The sequence below is a fragment of the Varanus komodoensis genome, unplaced genomic scaffold (genome assembly GCF_004798865.1).
Source record: "Varanus komodoensis strain SLA01 unplaced genomic scaffold, ASM479886v1 scaffold1, whole genome shotgun sequence".
NCBI classification, from domain to species: Eukaryota; Metazoa; Chordata; class Lepidosauria; order Squamata; family Varanidae; genus Varanus; species Varanus komodoensis.
In genome coordinates this window covers 13439763-13458905 of record NW_025335268.1, presented here as the reverse complement: position 1 = coordinate 13458905, position 19143 = coordinate 13439763, and the positions used below count along the sequence as shown (strand labels likewise).

At 44.3% G+C, this 19143-nt stretch overlaps 1 protein-coding gene across 1 annotated transcript in view; it reads right to left on the bottom strand.

The window, feature by feature from the left end:
• Positions 1–19143, bottom strand: part of LOC123033713 (potassium channel subfamily K member 17-like) — a 32812-nt gene that overhangs the window by 2868 nt on the left and 10801 nt on the right. The window contains exons 3-4 of the mRNA XM_044450459.1: positions 17666–17777; positions 5127–5293 (exon numbers count right to left, since the gene is read on the bottom strand). Of these exons, the coding sequence (XP_044306394.1) occupies positions 5127–5293; positions 17666–17777 (279 nt within the window). The remainder of the gene's footprint in view (positions 1–5126; positions 5294–17665; positions 17778–19143) is intronic.

The following is a 19143-nucleotide window of genomic DNA, read 5'->3' as shown; positions in this document are numbered from 1 at the left end:
TGTTTGATATGGGGAATTGTGGATTGATGCTGGTTTATGAGCCAGGGTCTTAAATCATTGGTTTGATCCTAGATAGTAAACTGACACTAAATGACAATTCTCTATTTCTTACAGAATCTCCAGATTGTCGTTTAATTGTGGGGTGCCACTGCATACAAACTGATTGAATTACGGATTGTTAACTATGAACAATGCAAAGTTCACAACTCAACAGCAATCCATGGGTTATCTTTCTGGGTTGTTCATGGTTAAAAACCCATAGATAAATCATAGTACAGGGCTTGCATGTAATGACAGCTCAAGATTCAGTGGGAACCCATGATTCACACTCCATCCACCTTGCTTTAAAGCAACCAGGCTAAAGAGAAATTACAGTTTAAAGCAAGGGTGGACAGCATGTGGTCCCAAATTAAGCACTGAAATCTACAAAATATTTTCCCTGAAAATCAACTGTCTGTAAGGCCTATAAAACACCATAAGTATAAACATTAGTTTGTTCTAAATCCATTTTAAATTTAAAAGAAAGGGTACCATTTAAGAATGGGTGCCATTAGAAATTTATTTTATTTGTTTCAGTATTTGTGAAGAACAAAAATGACCCCTACCTCCCACAGTTTCCCACTCCTAGTTTAAAGAGAGAAGGATTGCAATGGAAAATCCAGAATCATAGAATCATGGAATCAGAGAATCCTGGATACTTAAGGCATCAGTTCAGCATTAACCCCTAACCATGAAGAAATCACCAACAATAATTGGAAGTGGCTGTGGAGTGCAGCACAGATAGTTTTCTGTCTGAAGTATTTGTACAACATCTGATTTCCTCTTAGCTTCCCGGAGGCTCTCAGCTCACATTTTTAACACATACATTGCTAGCGCTCTTGCATGTTAGAAAAAACCATTAAAAATGATAGCCTCCTGTGTTAAAACCAAAGACAACTGGGGTAGGATGGAACGGGCCAGCTTTGATGGCCCTTTCAGTGCCCAGGAAATAGGGACTTCAGCACACCTCCCATTCACACAAGTCATCCCAGGTTTTTTGGTTCTGTAAGCACCTTGCCCTAATGGGTCTGATCCTGGCTCATAAGGCATCCCTGTCACTTGGGCTCCATGGGCTGGTTTCTGGAGGAGGGCCAATGGATCTGTTGCCTGCTTTTGATCCCTTGCAATTCTGTAGGGCTGGACTAGACTGGCCACCTTCTGATTCAGGGACCTCAGTTTACAGATGAGAAACAGGATCGTATTCCTCCCAGTAGTACATGGCTTGGCTTAAACGTGATCCTGGATCTTCCAGGAAAATTCAGTGCTACTCAAGTCTAATTTAAAAGATACATGACTAATGAGAAGAAATGGCCACAAAAGGGGGATTGAAATAAGGTTCTCACAAATTAAAGGAGACAGCACTATCAATTTTAGCACAGATGGTTTTGATGTTCCCTAGTTTTCATTTACAATTGCTATACTGTATTCCCCCTCCCCCTTTTAATATAGAGAAGTGGGCATGGTACACAACTGTGGCTTCTGTTGTTCTGCCCCTCTTCTAGGTAAGTGGACCTTTCTGGAATCTATTTTTAATATGATTTTCAGCCTTAGGAATCCCTGTTTTTCACGCTACTAAGAAAATATCTTTGACCAAGAGGTACATACACATTGTCTTTTTTGAACGCAGATTTTAGCATTTGTGCATACAAAGTTTTGGACTTTGACAGGTTCCTGCCAAAGGGAGGCACTGGAAGTGGAATAGAATCAGAGCCTCGACCTGTTCTGTATTGGGGGCCTGTCTGTAAAAGCTGACGTGTTGCAGTGTTAAGGCCTAGCGGAGAAAAGGAAAAAGTTGCATAATTTTTCAGAAATACTACGCACATTACTCCATCCTAGCCTCCTTCAGATAGCAGGGCAGGACTGTGTACATGCGTCATGTTTTCTGGATACTTCAAGCTGGAGATGCCAGTAGATAGCTTGAGGAATGTGAGCCCTCATTCAGATATAATATGAACAGAACATGGAGGAGAAAAGGCAACAGGTAATAAATCAAACTTTCAACGAGCAAACAACTGTTTAGTAAGTGGCATTCTAGCCACTGATTTGTACTCCAGTTTTGGAGTGGCCTCTCTTTTGGACTTCCTAAAATATTTTTGCCCAAGGTTTGCTTTTTGAATGAAAGCTGTGACTTATACCTGCTTAGAATCACCTTACTCCATTTTTTTCTTTGCTGAACAAAATGTCCCAGGCGTGCTTGTCTTGAAAAGGGGAATTCTTGAAAAGGGGAATTCTCCAAATCACCCAGATAATTGCATTTTGCTTGGTATGAGTAAGTAAAGAAACTGTGTACTTCTGAATTCTGCACCAGCAATATAGTAACTTGATGACAGATACCTGAGAAGGCATCCATATCTTTTACAGGAACTGGCAAACAACAGTAGGGGAGAAATAGATTGCAGCAGAAGTGTTTTATAACTAACTGGAAAGAAAAGTTGTATTTTCCCCCAGTGGAAAGAGACTGAGATACATCCTTATGAGGACCATGTGGTACCAAGTGGAAGAGACACTAGGAGGGCTGCTCTGAGATATTCTAGGGCATTGCCCAATACAGATACTGCACCTCTGCCCAGTCTGCTGTGCCATAGCTGGTGCAACAGGAACCAGTGCTTCCATGAGCAATCCCAGAAACTAACAGGAATGCTTGTTTCCAGAACAGGGCAGGCAAGTTCTGCTGACCTGCCTCACAGCACAGATGAACATTTCTATGTGTTTCTGATTATTTCAGAGACTTCAAAGCTTCTTGTTTTGTTAGCAGGAGGTCCCTCTAGCAGGGGGACAATGAAAGATGCCACATAGGGAAAGTTCCAGGAGGGAAAATTTAGGGTTTTAGTTCTGCTTCTGTGTCACAGAAACCTTGAACATTTTTTGAAAGTCGTGATCATCATACAGAACATTCCTTGTCATATCAGAATCCACATTTGCACAAAAAGACATCCAGGGACAAAATAATCTAAACCTCAAAACTTTCAACAGTTCAAAACTGTGCACCACAACTCTATCATTTCTTTTAAATGTTTATTTTAATAGGATGAATGGATTTTGATAAACCAAGCTTACAGCTGACCTAGCAGAAAATACTGAATATTTTTCAGTGCTTATGTGTGGGGTCCTGTTTGTATGTAACAGCAGCAAATCATGGTTCAATTAACCTACACTCTGCTAGACTGTATGTCTGGGGCATAGAGATTTGGAAGTTGCTTGTAACATGAAAACTCAGACACTATAGGTTATTTGTGGGTCAAGCAGCCTACAGTTATCTTTAGAACTAATCAAATGCTAATTATGAGTTGTTTAACCCATAAAATAATCTATAGACTGCACATAATGGCAGCACATCTTTGGTTAATTAAGGTTCAATTTTGTCAGGTTACATGCTACACACATGCTACAGTCTCTTTAAAAATGCGTCCTCCTACTAGCCTTTTCGTAGGTTGTTCAGTGTTATGAGAACCCAGGTACCCTGAGTTATACATGGGTTAACAGAAAGTTAACCCACAATTAGTTCCTAAGTTAACTTTGGGTTGTTTAACTGAAAGTTCAACCCGCAAATAATCCATAGCCTCTGGGTTCATCCATTATGAGCCGATCTATGATCAGATCAATTGGAGGTAAGATATTTAAAGAGACAGCAGAATATGCACAGCATGCAGATCAATAAATTAACCCACAATTTGCTGCCACTGCATGCAAACAAGGCCAGCAGTCAAGGCTCACATGTCACAAGCCAGCTTCCAGTGGGGTTGACTGGAGGTTGATTATGCAAAGCAGCAACAGCACAAGACATGTGAACCAGCATGTGACTAAAGGTTAATTAATTTACGCACAAATTGGTGTTGTTACATGCAAGCAATCTCATACTATCACAACAACAGAGAATTAAAACAAAAGCAGATTAGGAGTGACAAGTTGCATCATGGAGCACTCCTGTTCGAGTTTCTGCATTCTTCTCCACTTCCTTCCTGGCTCTCTACTATTTCTCTTCCAGAAACAGCCAGCCTTCTGTGACTGTTAAGCACGTTCAGGCATCACTGGGTTCTTGTAGCACTTCCCCTTCAATTTTTTTTCTCCCTCCTTTTTGTTTACTTCTCTTACTTAATTTTAGGGTTTCTTTGAGCCTGCTGCCACATCCCTCTTTTGTGCAGATAATGCTGCTTCAGCTATAAACAACAGCATTTATCACTGAACACTGAAAATAAAAGGAGCAAGAGCATGTTATTTATACTGTACTAGTAAGTACTAGTAGTAATATATGACATTATTAGTACTGTAGAACTATTATTAAGTTGAACTAGCATTAGTAATATTTTAATGTTCCTGTAATGTCAGTTGTGTGATAAGTAACATAAAAATCTGATGTAGATTAAAAGGGTTATTTGTCCACAGGACATGGAATGGGATGGGATGGACCTATTATGACACCTACAATGAAGAGGGGAAAGAGATAATGTGGGGCTGGGGGTTTCTTAAGCTACTGAGAGGAAAGGCAGGAACTAGAATTGAATCCCCCCCCCATAAACTATAGTACCAGAATGCTAGCAAAGAAAGCCAGGGAGATGTCAGTGGTACTTATCTGAGAACCCTGTAACAAGTCTGCACTTTGTTTTTATGAGTACTTTCTTTGGTGCTGCTTTGAGCCACAATTCAGAACTGTTCCTAGGCTATGATTTAAATTACTAGGAAATCAACCTCACGAAATTCAAGCAGACTTGTTACTTACTCTTAAACATGCTCAGAATTCTGGAGTACTGCTTCAGCAGGCTACTGAGAATGCAATCTTATGTGATTTTAGATAGAAAAATGACCTACAACTCCCAGAATGCTCCAGTCTGCGTGGGTGGTTGGGGCATGCTGGGAGCTGCAGAACTTCTTTTCTGTCCGAACATGCATAGAATTTCACCTTTCAACATGGAGAGGTGCAAGCACTGATGCCTTGATCCTGATGGCTGCACTGCACCAAGAGGAGTTATGCAACATAGTCATAAGCTCATCTACCACGCCAGACACAGCTTCATTGCAGTATCAGGGCATTTACCAGACAACTCACCCACACTGGCCACAGGGACACATAAAGCGCCCACAATGCTTACCTGCCAATGGAATTTCTCACTCAGGTGGAAGGCACACGCGTGAACACCAGAGAGCATCAGCTGTCCGATCCTGTTCAGGACGACAAGGTTTAAAGGGATCCCAAAGAGGGCAAAGAAGATGCATAAGACCTGTGAGGCCACTGTGGAGGGACTCAAGTTACCGTAGCCTGGAAGGGAAAGGGAAAGGTTGATCAGTTGCTGGACAGGAACAATCACAGTCTGGTATTTTCTGGCAAAGGAGGGCCAAGGTGAAAGGTCCCTACAGGGAGCCCTGGAAGCGCTTGGGCACCGTGCTTCACTATGTGAACGGCACACTGACCAAGATGAATGACTGGCCAGATCCAGCAGGGCTTTTCTAATGTGTTGTGTGACTTCCTTGCTCCTGTCACAGAATCCTAGCTTTCATTGGGTTGAAAAAATATTCTCATGCATCATGTCTGAGGGAAGCTAGACAATGAGAACTCAACGTCAAAAGCCTGCATAGGAGAAGATGATTTGATTCTTTTTTAAACTCATGTTTTATATTATGTTTTATTATGTTACTGTATTTTATGGTTTGAAGGTTTTTCTTGTAAACCACTCAGAAAGTTTGGGCTAATGGGAAGCACAGAAATATAATAAAAACAGTAACTACAAAAATTATCTGATACCAGAAAAAAGGGAATCTAGGATTGCAAGAATGTGGTGGAGAAAAATGGTTTCACGTTTAGGATTAGCAGTTTTTCATTTGAGTGCAAGTATTGCATATCCACTAGCTTTGGGCATGTAACCTTTATTCAGGTAAATAAAATTACTGATATTAACTAAACCTGAGCCAGAAGCCAATTATACTAACATGCAGGGCGCATTTGCCGAAGGAATACTGCTACAGGACTGACTTGTCTCTCTTTCCCTGCTACAACTGTGAGCCATTTTTGGCCCATTGCTGCTTTTTAGTCCCTTTAACTCCCCTCCTCCCCTGGAAATCATGAAAGCTGGCTTGATAGCTTTTGTCAGCCATTAACAACTGGGTGACATGACGACCCATCCCGGATACAATTACCTCTAGAACAACCCGTGAGCTGCCTGGTGGCTGTTGTCCACAAAACAAATCAGCCTGCAGGAATCAGTATACTGGTCGAATATTAGCATTAAAATAGTACATTTTGGAATGGGGACATTGTATACAGCATACAACTTAGTACTGACTCAGGGGAGTTATGGGTTATTGGCACTGTTATGTAACCTTCTAACCAATGGCTAATATTTGCCAATATTCTCCTAATATTTCTGTATTGTCTTTTAATGTTTTATTTTGGTCTGGTCTCTGACCATAATAAAGATGATATTGTTGTGTTCATAAGACATCTCACAGGTGCCAGGCAGTGGATGCTTCAGACTGGGACAGACTTCATTCCTATATATCCCATCATTCTCCCACTGTGGAACTCAAAGTGGCTACATGAGGTTCCCAGGTGGTTTCCCCTCCAAACTCAGGCCAGTCCCATGGAATGGTGGATACCTTATGTGCCTTCAGACTATATTCTTCTATGATATTAGACCACTTTATGTCACTCAGTGATGCTGGACATAATGCTGTCCCATGAGCATTACAATGATGAGCCACAAGTCTGAGTGGCCATTTGCATGACATGACATCCCACCATAAGCTATTTCACCCCCAGGAAGGACTGCAGTGCATGTGGTTGCCAGTTTGAATAAGCAACCCCTGCTTAAGATTTGCCATATCATGCAAACTCACTGAACATGGATTATCCAAGAGCTAAACAATTCGCACAGAACCCCTGGTCTGTTTTAGGGTTAAATAACCCATCACAAGCCACAGTGGATTGTCTGAACTTGGTCTTAGACTCGATGCATTCCTTGAACGTCTTCTTATCCAGAAGTTTGGAAGCTTCTGCTTCCTTTTAAAGAATTACCACAGTTTGGCATTAAGTTCAAAACCCAAACTGTAGTTAATCTTAACCATGGTTAGTAAGACATGCCAGCTATGTCAAGTGTAGTTTGAACGTGGCTTATTCCCAGTTGCCTTGGTTAAGACTTTCCTGGTTTAGAGTTCACAAAAAGTTATTGTTTCCTCTCCTCTTTGGAGACACACTGGAGGAGGAGAGGGTCCCACATAAGCCCAGAGCCCACTACAGTCTTATATGTTGAGCCACATGCTAAATACCCCCTTACACTAAATCATGGTTCAGTTTTATGTGTGAATTCAGCCTCTGGAAGCCCTATCCTCCTCCAGTTGTATTTCTCACCAAGCTAATTTTTCCATGCGCTCCCCACCCAAACAAGAACAGTCTGCTAAAGGAAATTGATTCACTCTTTCTATATCAACACTTTCATTGTTCTGTTAACTTTCTTGGGAAATATATCTGCTTCCCCTCACCTTATTTGATACTAGATTTCCTCTAGCAGCCTATTTCACCAACTAAGCATCTAATGAGGCCTACTTGACTGTGCACACAAAAAAATTACAAATGTCATCATGGCTATGATGTGTTTGGCGGCACAGGAGTAGGTGCCAATAGCATTCTAGATTACAGAATTGCCTAAGATTAGAACATGTTCAGATCTGTATGTTACTCTATGCTCCATGGTCAACCCACATCAAATTCTACCATAGCACAGCACTGAAATCAATGTGAAGTTTGCTGTAAGCTATTACAGGGAAGTTAACTCTGCCCACAGGTAAAAATAGGTATACAATGCACTTCCTACTATAATAGCTTGCTCTTTCTTCAGCATGACCCCATGTGTACTTTAAACAGAGGGTGGGAAGTACTAAACCATTTAAATGTAAGATTTCAAGGCAATTGAAATGACTGTAAACCACACCATTCAATACAACCATAGTGATTACTGTCAATAAAAGCCAATTGACTTAATAGCACACTATTTACTTTTCTGAGTTCCGAAGTCTCTTATGGCAGACACATTTACAGTTAGAGCCCGTTTGAAATGCAAGCAAATTGCAACATTAACTTGTAAGTCCTTAAATAGGATTCCAGGGGTGCAAGAATTCAGAAGGATGTTGCACAGTCTTTTGCACCAGTGGAGCAATTTTTGGGAGTTTCAGTGGGTCACATGCAAAATACTAGATTATTAAGCAAGTCCCTAGTTCAGGCTTTCCTAAGAACACTGAATGTTTATTCTGGGCCACGTCACAACAGAAAAATAAAACAGCTCCTTTCCCTGGGTTTGCAGCAATTTAAAAGGTTTGGGGTGGGACAGTTTGCATGGTTGAGTGCATCTCTGTACCAAACACTCAGCTGTCCATGGAAAACAAGCGCAGGGTTTGAACCTAGCCAAAATGCTATATTTGCTGTATTTACCTGTGAAGAGAGGTGTTCAAGTAACGCGCAAGAGCACCAAAACAAGCCAACCTCCAGTCATTCTGAGCCACCAGGTTCCCTCCACCCTGCCTTAACATGTAGCATCAGCTTACATCAACTCCAGTTTCATTTAACATTCTGAAAAAAAATGTTAAGTGGGTGCATGGGCTCTCCAGAAGAGCAAAATGCAGAACTGTCTGTCCTCCTACACCGCAAGTATGGTTTTCTTTGATCAGGCTGGTTTACATTGGCATGACCCTTTGTTAGCACAAGGGGTGAAGATAGCAAGCCCTGCACTAAAAACACACATTATGACATCAAGCCACAATATACAAATAGAAGCAGTTCTAAAACAGGATTATGTGGAAAGAGGGCCCTGCCATTAAAAAAAAGCTTTACGAGCAACCTCAGGGTGCAAAAAGATGATGCATAGGGGATGTCCGCAAAATCCCACAGCCCAGACTGGTTTAACTGGATAGCACTTTAACCACCTCTTTGTTTGCTCAGCCAGACCGGAAGGAGGTTACGGTGCCACTGAAGACAAGATGCTTTCTCTTTATCTTGAAAGGACAAGGCGGGGACCAGAAAAGGCCATTGTGAGCACAGAGCCACAGGGTGTATTTAGACCAAATCAAGGTTTGAACCTGGAATAAAATAATTTTATCTGAGTGACCCTGAGCAGTTAAGGAGGTTGACATATGTCAAGACTGTAATTTTTGCTCTGAACTTGGTGCAGGACAATGTGCTGAAGTGGCAGTTTTGGTTTTCTTGAAGATATTTAAGGAGATCCTGGTGGTGATCATGAAACGATGGAATGAAAACTCAATGAAGAAGTACGAGTCTTATCACCTGCGGTGCACAGTTCCAGGAACTCTATGTTCACAAGTACACCACTGCTTCCTAAATGGTCACTATAATAATTTTGCATGCATCTGTATGCAATTCTATGGGCCCTCCAAGAGCATTCTAAGAGGCAAAGGTTTTTTTCTGGATTCCCCCTCTGAGGACAGAGAGAGACAGAGAGATCCACCCACAGAGATGGAGAACCGATCTCAGGCACGTCCTCCAGGAGGTTCCAGAAAGGACTGCAGCCAAGGCTACTCCAAATTAGAATTCCAGCATTGGGGAGCACAAACAGGAGGCCCCTGACATAACCCTGAGATGGGAAATGGAAGAGAAGCTGAAACTTGGAGCTGGCAGAATTCATTTCCCTCCCACGAAAGCCAATTAGACAAATTGTTTAAGGGAAGACCCGAAAACCTGGACAAGGGGGTGCAGAGCCTCCTTTTCTTCTACCCTGCTGGTGTGAACTTGGCATGGATTTCATTAAGGCAGGTCCCCTGACTTAGGATCTCTCCCCACCTGCTACCTCTGCTGATGGGATTGCTCTGCTCAGCCTTACTGTCATTATCAAGATCTGTCAGTTTTACATTTAATTTTTTCCCTGACTTCAATGCTTAGATTGTTTTTCCTCCTTTGCAACCATGAGTATTGTTATGCACAAATATACCTGTCGCTTTAGGCAAAATGCTTCTTGTCTCTGCAAAAATGAACTCCTGTCCATGGGAGATTATGGGCTACAAGAAATGTGTTAGTATTAGGTTAGCAGATAGCCAACAACCATGTTTTATAGATCAAGCATGAGATACTTCTGGACCAGTAACCACAATATGCAACTTTGGAGAATGAACAGGTAACTAGTGTGTACATATATAGTGTACATAGGAAACACGAAGAAGTTGAATGGCACATGCCATGGAGGGTAGAATAAGCTGAACACACCGAGGCTGAAATATAAATGTATATATGGTCAGTGTTGCAAGTTCAATGCACAGAAACAATATTTATCTACAGGAAGCTGACAACAAAAATCTGAGGTTGTTGCCCTCCAGTTCCATCTTTGGAAGATTTGGAAAAGCAGAGCTGAGGCCCCCTTGTGAATTTGAGTTAATAGCTCCTCGGCATTTGCCATGTGAGTAGGCTGCCCATTTGCTTACTGGTAGAGGTGGCCCTGTACCAAGAAAAGAAGGGGATGTGTTGCAGATGGCAGGGAACGGAACTCATGGGAGAGGGAGAGGGACCCGGAAGTCAAGGCGCAGGGTATTTGTTCAGTTCTGAACCTATTAAACTGAACAGCTTCTAAATGAGAGAATTGAAAGGCACAGGTGCAAGATAATAAGCAAGGCACCAGGGCAGAGAGATGCAAAAAAATGGGAACGTATCTGGTAACTGTTGTGAGAGACATATTGCTCAAGAGAAACTGAAGATTGTTCCCATGCTAACTGGGAAGTGTTCTCTTCATGGGGGAGTTCAGATTCCTTGTTTTCACAGTCTGTTCTCCCATGAAGTTAACTCAGGGTGTTACCTGGTTCGAGGAGAAAAGAACAAGGTGTTTACACAGTAGAACCAAAATCTACAACAGGTCATGTTGATCTGCTCGGTAAATATATCACATGGTACTCTCCACTGAAAATTAACCAATACCTAGGGTTAGCTTGGCCAGGCACTTTGCTAAATGCATGTATATTATTTTAAGCCAGCAAAACTCCACAGTCCGTAAAAACGAGAGGAAAGGGTAGCATGAGATTATCAGAAGCTGCTGCCAACAAGGTCTTGAAACATCTGAGCATATGCAAGCAGGACTGAGCACAGGAAAAATTAATAGGCAAAATGTAATTCTTTTGAAAAACTGAGCTAACACAGAGTCAAACCACCTATTGTACTGAATGCATAGCCGAGGCATGCTTAAAAACAAACCAACCAGCCCTAGTATAAGAGTTCCTGCTAAAAGGTGTTAAAAAGAAGAGACATTTCAACAGCGGCTTCTGTAGTTTTGACCCTTAGTGGGAGGTAGAGCAGACTTGCAAAAGGAAAGTTTATACCTCCCCCTCGAGAGTATGGGGAGCCTGGTCACAATCAGGGCCACACACGCTTACACTAGAGTAAGAAGAGTGCTTCAGCTACTTACATGCTTAGCATGAAATGCACTTTGCCTCTTCAGCAGAGTGGTTGGTCCTCCCCATAGCCAGGTACTTGCAAGCACCTTAAGGGGCTTGGGTCTGATTGTCTGCTGCTTCCCGTCTGCATTCACAGTAAGCTCCTGACTGGCAGTGGAGGGGGCTCTGCGTCTTCAGTCTCAGCTTCACATATACAAAATGGTGGGCCTCTTAACACTGGCCAAGTATGTGAACAGTTTTGAGTCACAAAGAGAAAGCACACTCTTATTCATCATACTAGTTATGGGCCCATAAAACATCAAAGAGAAGTGTCCGTGTGTTTGTGAACTTCAGAGAAGGGTGTTTATAGCAGTAGCTTCCATACTGGTTCTTCCTCCAATTAATTTGTTGGAAGGATTTAGAAAGCACAATTACTTCCCAGTGTTCCTGTCATCTGGCCACAGAAACCATCTTCTGCAGAATTAGGAAAAGCTTTGAAACATCCCTTGGTTTGAATGGTCCCCTTACCTGCTGTTTTTCTGCTTTGCCTGCTCCTCCTGCCCCACAACCTGCTATAGGTGCATAAAGAGAAATGGAAGCTGGTGATAAGGCGGCTGGCAGTATTAAGCGCTCGGGCTCCATGCTTCCAAATTCTGCAGAACGTTTCTGAGGATTCTCCAAAAAGGCTGAGTACAACTCAAGACCAAACCCATTCTGAACCTAAATGAGCCTGTTTCACATGCACCCTTGCACACCCCCTGAGTGTCCGTGTATCTGGCAGCTCCATACTTGCTTTGCCATGGGTAATGTGTTACTGTAACCAATTCAGTTATTTGTAACTTGTTGGGGTAATCATATGATGATGAGTCTGCCTACATGAAGTGCCAGAAAAATCACTTCTACACAGCATCTCAATTTTCTAAACAAGGAGTGCGCTTGTATTAAAAACGCACATGAGCATAACACACGTGCCAACTCCACAGAAACATTAAAATGGATTCCCTTCCACAATCTGAGATGTGAATCAGAAAGTCCCTGAGTTCATGTGAGACTTACTTTAGAGGCACTGTTTACAGGACTTGGAGGAATGCTTTCTACATCTATTGTACCTTTTGTACTGTTTTCAAATGTACACCCACAGAAAGCAACCTGGTGCCCTTCAGTGACAATTTCCATAATACCGGACCAGTGTCCATGTTGGCTGGGAACTGTAGTCCAAACTATCATGACAACAGCAGCATGATGCCAATTGCTTATCTATACTTGCAGTGATGAGAGCAAATGAGAAATACACAGAATTCTGGCAAAGCCTTTCCACTGTCCATGTGCTGCCATCTACTGGCTAGTAATAAAGATATGGCCAATATGAATAAACTGGCCAATTCATGGGAAAAACATTCATTTGTGTATTATTCTCCAATAGAACATGTACATTAAATACATACATGTCTAAATATAGGATGATGTCCTACTGGAGTACTGGGGAACTTGTGGCTTTCCAAAGGTTTGTGGACTATAGTTTCCATTAGGCCTAGTTAGTACAGTCAAGGATGGTGGATAATAGGAGCTGTAGTCCATCTGGCCTACATTGCTCATCCTTGTCCTATAAAATTAGGCATTGTTTGCAGAGGAGCAGAACAAAAAGTGGGTATTTTTCTTCCTTTTGTTCTCCCTTCTCTACATCCCACTGAAATTTTTCATTCATCCAACTCAGGATGGAGATGTACCTCTTGATGTGGTTGGAGAAGCAGATCTTCATGTACATGCCATACAAAGGGAAGCCTTCAGTCTGCCCCAGTGGAAGGAGCTGAGAACTTGAATGAGCAATGGAGCTGACCAGACACACAGATGTGATCTCCTGGCATGTTGGTGCAATCTCATGGGAACCACTGGCGCAAATCAGAGGCACTTCCAAATGCAGATGTTGTTCCTTTCACATATTGCCTCCCATGGAATGTGCACGGTCATCACTATGTCTGGGGAGGCCTACATTCCATACAAAGCAATATACTGCAGAGGGTATGCCTAAACTTGGATTTCCACCACAATTCCCAAAGCAGCAAGCTATACTCTTTGGCTGCATTGAAGAGCTTGGCTCCATAGACACATTTCTGGGGGCAGTTCTGCTAGAGTCAGGAAGTGTCCACTCTATGAGGAGGCCTGCCGTGGGTCTTCCAGAGGTCATCCACTACTGCTGCCACCATTCTGCTTGAGCTGGGAAATGTCTGGCTCAAGCAATGGGCTCCAGTAGTGCACCCAATTCCCTTTACCCTAACTTCCTGCACCAGATAGGGAAATGTTTGTGTCTGCAGGAAGTTAGGGTAAAGGGAACTGCCTGCTAAAGTTTGGAGACAGCATGAGGGGAGATGAACACTCTTGCCAAGTTGCACAGGGAGCATTTTTTAGTAAGTCATTTTTCTGTAGGCACTAAGGTTGTCTCTCCATTATATAAGAAACCACTCCTGGCTTCTTCCTCCTTGCATTCTCCACCCAGCACATCTCCACACAGAGTCTCATGTTACGGTTCTCCAGCATTGTGACATTCCTGCTTAGGCAATGTGTTCAAGGGGCTGGGGTATACTTCCATGCTAGAGGGGAAGGCAGGCCCACCTAGGTCACCTGTGCATACACCTGGCAAACTGTCCTTCAAAATGCAGCTTACTAGTACAAAAGGCTGTGTAAGTGTTTTCTAATAAAACATTTACTTTCAGCTCTTTAAAGTGTAACCAAGCACATAAAATGGATGAAAAAGATTTGTGGGGGAAACAAAGTTATGGCACAGGAACCCCTTTTGGAGTAGGACTGAAGATATCTGATGCCATCTGACATCCTTCACTCCAAACTGGGAAGGGCTGAGACCCCCCAGCTAATGATGGAGCTGACTGCCAACCAACACAAGTGTATTCAGGGTCAACTCTTGTGAGGCTAGGCTAACTATGTAGAATACGGCACCAGGACCCAGCCAGGCACCACCACAGGAAGTCCTCTGCTTATATGTGGTTATGTGTGCTCATTTTCCAAAAAGCTCTCTTCAGAATCCCACCTGGTGCTTACAAAATGGCAGCAGTTAGGTTCTGCTCTTCTCTCCCATGAGAGGTTATGGATGTGTCCACCTCAGGTCACATAAAAGCGATTTCTGAAGTACTGCAGAACATGCTTCAGTATAAGTAACAGGAAAATTGTACATGCAGAAAGTTTTCAGGGGATGTGTTAGGAAGGGTGGAAGAAGCTCCTTACAAGTATACCTGTCTGCACTGAAGAAAAGAATAAACCTTCTAGAGATTTGCTCGAGTACAGAATGGGACTGATCAGTATAAGGATGGAGGCTGCTCATCTTGACTCCATGGTGGCAACACTCCAAATATGCTGCTGAGCTTCACTGGCTGCGTTTTCAGATCCTGACCAGAAGTTTCAGCACCTTGCTGCCTGTCTGGGAACCGCTGCTGGCGTGATGCAACAAGGCCAAGGCAACCTTGGCCACGGGAGGCGTGCCAGAGGCAGAATGAGGAAGCAGTGCCATCTTGTGACTCAACTGAAGATTGGTGGCAGCCCAGAGACAAATGCATGCTTCACACATGCCCACATATAGATGTGTGCATTTGTCAGTGCCAGACACACTGCACACTTCCCCTTTTGGGCCCAGCAGACACATTGTGAAAGTGGAAATTAGTGACCCGACACACATATTTGGCCTGAGTGAGCAACTATTTTTACATAGCAGAATGCAAGAGAAGCAAACTGAGTTCAAACGAGGTTGGTTGGCAGCAAGGTATCACCATCCTTTTTGAGAGAGAGGAGTGGAGTCTCCTGACACTGCTCAGCAAAAGGGGTACCTGGATAGGGTGTGAGCCCTCCCTCGCTGCAGCTTGCTTCTTGCATTGCATCTGAACTGCTGCACTGTGGATTCTTCCAATGTTACCTCCCTACAGCCTGGCTCCGCTATTCCAAATGGGTCTGGCTGGAAGAGGAAGCAATGCCTGCGGGGCGGAGGCCAGAGGCACTAGGTGTGGGGAGGCTGGGCTCTCCTCCTCCATCTATCCCTTTTGCCCTAAAGGTATCTCCTGCAGGTCCATCTGGATGCCGAATGAGACTGCAGCCCCAGTGCATAGTTTGACAGACAAGCACACAGAGACACACAGCATTAGTTCCCCACATGCTCCGAACCAGAGTCGTGGGAGACTCTATGGGGGAGGGGTCCTCCAGGGCAGAGAAAGCTCTTCATAGGCTGCCTGAGCATTTCTGATGTCAGAAATGAGGGCACCAACAATGTTCGGTTTGTGTTGTATCTGCACAAGGAACGAGATGACTGCAGAGATCTAAGGAATGCGATGCAGAGGAGACAAGATTCCCTCCCCAGGCAATCCCGCCAGTGAATGAGTGAGCCTTTGCTGCCCACATAAAGGCAGCCAATGCGCTTTCTCAAAAAGTGGGGGAAAGGAAAGATGTCAGTGAGAATGACGGGCAACAAGCACTTTAAGTTCTAAATGGAGACAGTCGGTTTCTTTATGCAATTTACATTCCAACCCACAGCTGTTAAAGGAGCCCTCAAGGCACCTGACAACATATAAAGACCAGCCATAAAGTAGCCAATAAAATACCATCAATAAAGCCATAAAAATCACGACTATAAAACCAGTAGGACAAAGTAGTCTCAAGAAATCACGTGTGTAATATAGAAAAACTAATTAAAATCCTTGAACTATGCTCATGCTTCTTTAAAGAGCCAACAGTGGGGGGCTGTTACACCCCTTCAGCAAGAGAGCCACCCATCCCAGGGCTCGAAGCCAAAAAAGTCCTGCCCCTTGTGCTACCGGGTTGGTTGGCTGGTCACCAGGCAACAGTGGTGAGCATCCATTGGTGGAGTTCATGTAACCTACTCAGCCACCAGGGGGATGGATTAGCCTGTCATCTGAACCCCCTCTGCTTCCTGAGGGGCGGCTTAGAAACCACCCCAACTAGGCAGAGCTCACAGTGGAGTTTAGGAAACTCCACCTGGCTTAGTAGGTTGTCTGAACCTGAATGATATGTGAAACTAGTCAGGCCAAAAGGGTAGAGAGGCCCTTGACTCCTTGGCTGGAGCATCTTGGCCAGAGTGGTAAAAGTGGGAAGCAGCTCTGGCTAAGGGGCTCTAGCCAATGACAACCACCAAGGTGCCCAAGCAGCCTGCAGGAGAGCAAGACTGCTTGCAACCAATCCCACTCTCTCCCTGGCTTCAACAGGGGCAGGCAGGGAAGCCACCAAGGCCCTCCACTTGCCGAACCAGCCACCCTGTCACACTTCCTTGGTGCTAGAACAAGCATGGGTGGGTGAGAGGCCAGTGCGGGGGGCAATTCTCCCTGTCGGGTCATGTACAGAGGTGACAGGAGAGGCATGTGCCCCTCCACTCAGTGGGCAGCTTGCTAAGTGGAGGGGCTTTCCCACTGCTCAGTTTGGAAGCCCAGTGCAAGAGGATCCTCCCTTCTGTGGAAGGACCCAGGCGGGGAGCAGGGAGGGGGTGCCTGGGGGCCTCCACTGTGCTCAGTCATTAGCTAGACACAGTGGGGACCCCCCCCCCCCATGAAGGTCAACTTTGCGTTGAAGGTGCAAGTTCTCAAAAAACGCAAGCAGCTTGGCAGATCATTCGCCAAGGAGATCAGACAAATGCAGGGAAGGAGAAGGCTTTGGGTAGCTAGCTGTCAGGGTTAGGGTTAGGGTGCCCCCTCCAGGATCACAGGGTGCATTTGCAGGGAGAGCAGCAGGAAGGTGCTACCTGCCCTCATGCCATATTTGTGGGCTTCATGTTGTGGCAGCTGGGCTACATAAGCCTAGCTGGTGTCTTCATGTGCTCTTAATTATTGGGATCCCTCTTTCCTCTCTTGCTGTGGTCCAAAGGAAAATCCCTCCTCTGAAGCTTGCGGTGGCTTTGGGGGAAATCCCCCACTGCAGTCTGCAAGGAATTCCCCCCAGTACAAATACTGGCTTCAGAGAGGGCATTTCTCAGGGCCACAGCAGGGAACAAAACAACTGAATTCCCCTTCCTGGGCTGTTGCAGTCTCCATGATAATTGTCCTCTAATCCCAGCTGATGCTATTTTGGCTGGATGAGTTTAGCCCTGAATAGAGATGGCTTCATTTGTTGGACACCATGCAGGTGAGCAAACTTTCTGAAGAAGAGGGCAAAACACTACCTACAAGAATTCTCCCAAATATTGCCTCTTCAAGGTGATCTTTGGCCACTCGGGAAGGAGGTAAAAAGGAGGCTTTTTAAAACGTTTGTTTTGTAGAATGAGTCCTACCAATTGTTGTTACTGCAGAAACAGAGAAGAAAAAGGAGCCAACATAGTCCCATCTGCCCAGACTTGTGTTTCCCTTAAGGTAAAGTCCACTCTTGTAGGCCCCGATGATACGCTGCAAAAAGACAAGAAGAGAGGAATATAAGTGAGAATTTCTATTCATAAGGCAGCCAGAACTATAGTTCCATGTACTCTTTCCTGGGAACAAGTGCTATTCAACACACAGAGATTTACTTCTGAGTAAACATGGCTACAACCCAGTTGACATTGCCTATCTGGTGGCATGATGGGAATTTAAACTTTAACACGCTTTGAAGAACTAGTACAAGTTCTGTCATTGGTCTGGTAGCTGTGAAAATAATATAGATATGCATAGTAGTGAACATATCTGCCTTCACATGAGTTATTGTAGTCCTTAGTTTCATACTGTAAAGACTTCAGGCAAAGTTAGGCAGCTGTCTCATTTGGACACATTGTGCCTGCCCTATCTGAGTGAAGCCAAGGCGCCTGGGCATAGTCCCTGCCACGCTGCTCCCTGAGGGAGGGGGTGACCCATTCATTCTCTGGAAGGGAGTGCTCCCCCATGGCAGGAAAAAGGGGACAGGCATATAACTCCCACACTAGAGACATTCAAAAAGAAACTGGATAGCCTTCTGAGTGGGATGGTGTGACACGGTGTCCTGCAACAGCAGGGGGTTGGACTCAGTGGCCTTCATGGCCCCTTCTATTCTATGATTCTATGAACTCTGCCCCTCCAAATAATCCTTACTGGCTTTCAACTGTATGGGCACCACAGTTTAAGAAAGACGCAGACAAGCTGGAAAGGGGTCAAAGGAGAACAGCAAGGGTGGTCCAGGGACTGGAAACAAAGCCCTATAAGGAAAGAACTGGGCACGCTTAGCCTCGAAAAGAGAAGACTGAGGGGAAGTATGGTAGTACTCTACAAGTACTTGAAAGATTGTCACAAAAGAGGAGGACAGGGTCTCTTCTTGATCATCCCAGAGTGTAGGACATGGAATAAAGGGCTCAAGTTAGAGGAAGCGAAATCTCCTGGCCGTTTGAGCAGTGCAACAATGGAACGAATTACCTTGGGAGGTTGTGGGCTGTCCCACACTGCAGGCATTCAAGATGCCACTGGACAGCCATCTGAGAAGGATGGCTTAACTAGCTGTCCTGCACTGAGCAGCGGTTGAACATGATGGACTTCTGGCCTCTTCCAACTGTACCATCCTATGACTCTATATGGCAAGTGCAAAACAGTGTGCTGGTTAGGGAAGCCTGCCACCTAGTGGAACACAACAAGTTGCCTTAAACTGAGCCAGACATGGATCCGTCTTGTCCACTATTTTGCTGCCACTGACAGGTGGGAGTTTACCAACCCTACCTAGAGATGCCAGCAATTGAGCTTGGAAGCTCTTGCAGACAAAGTGTGTGATCCACCGCTGGGCTCTGGACCCTCCCCAAGTGACTGCAGATGGTAC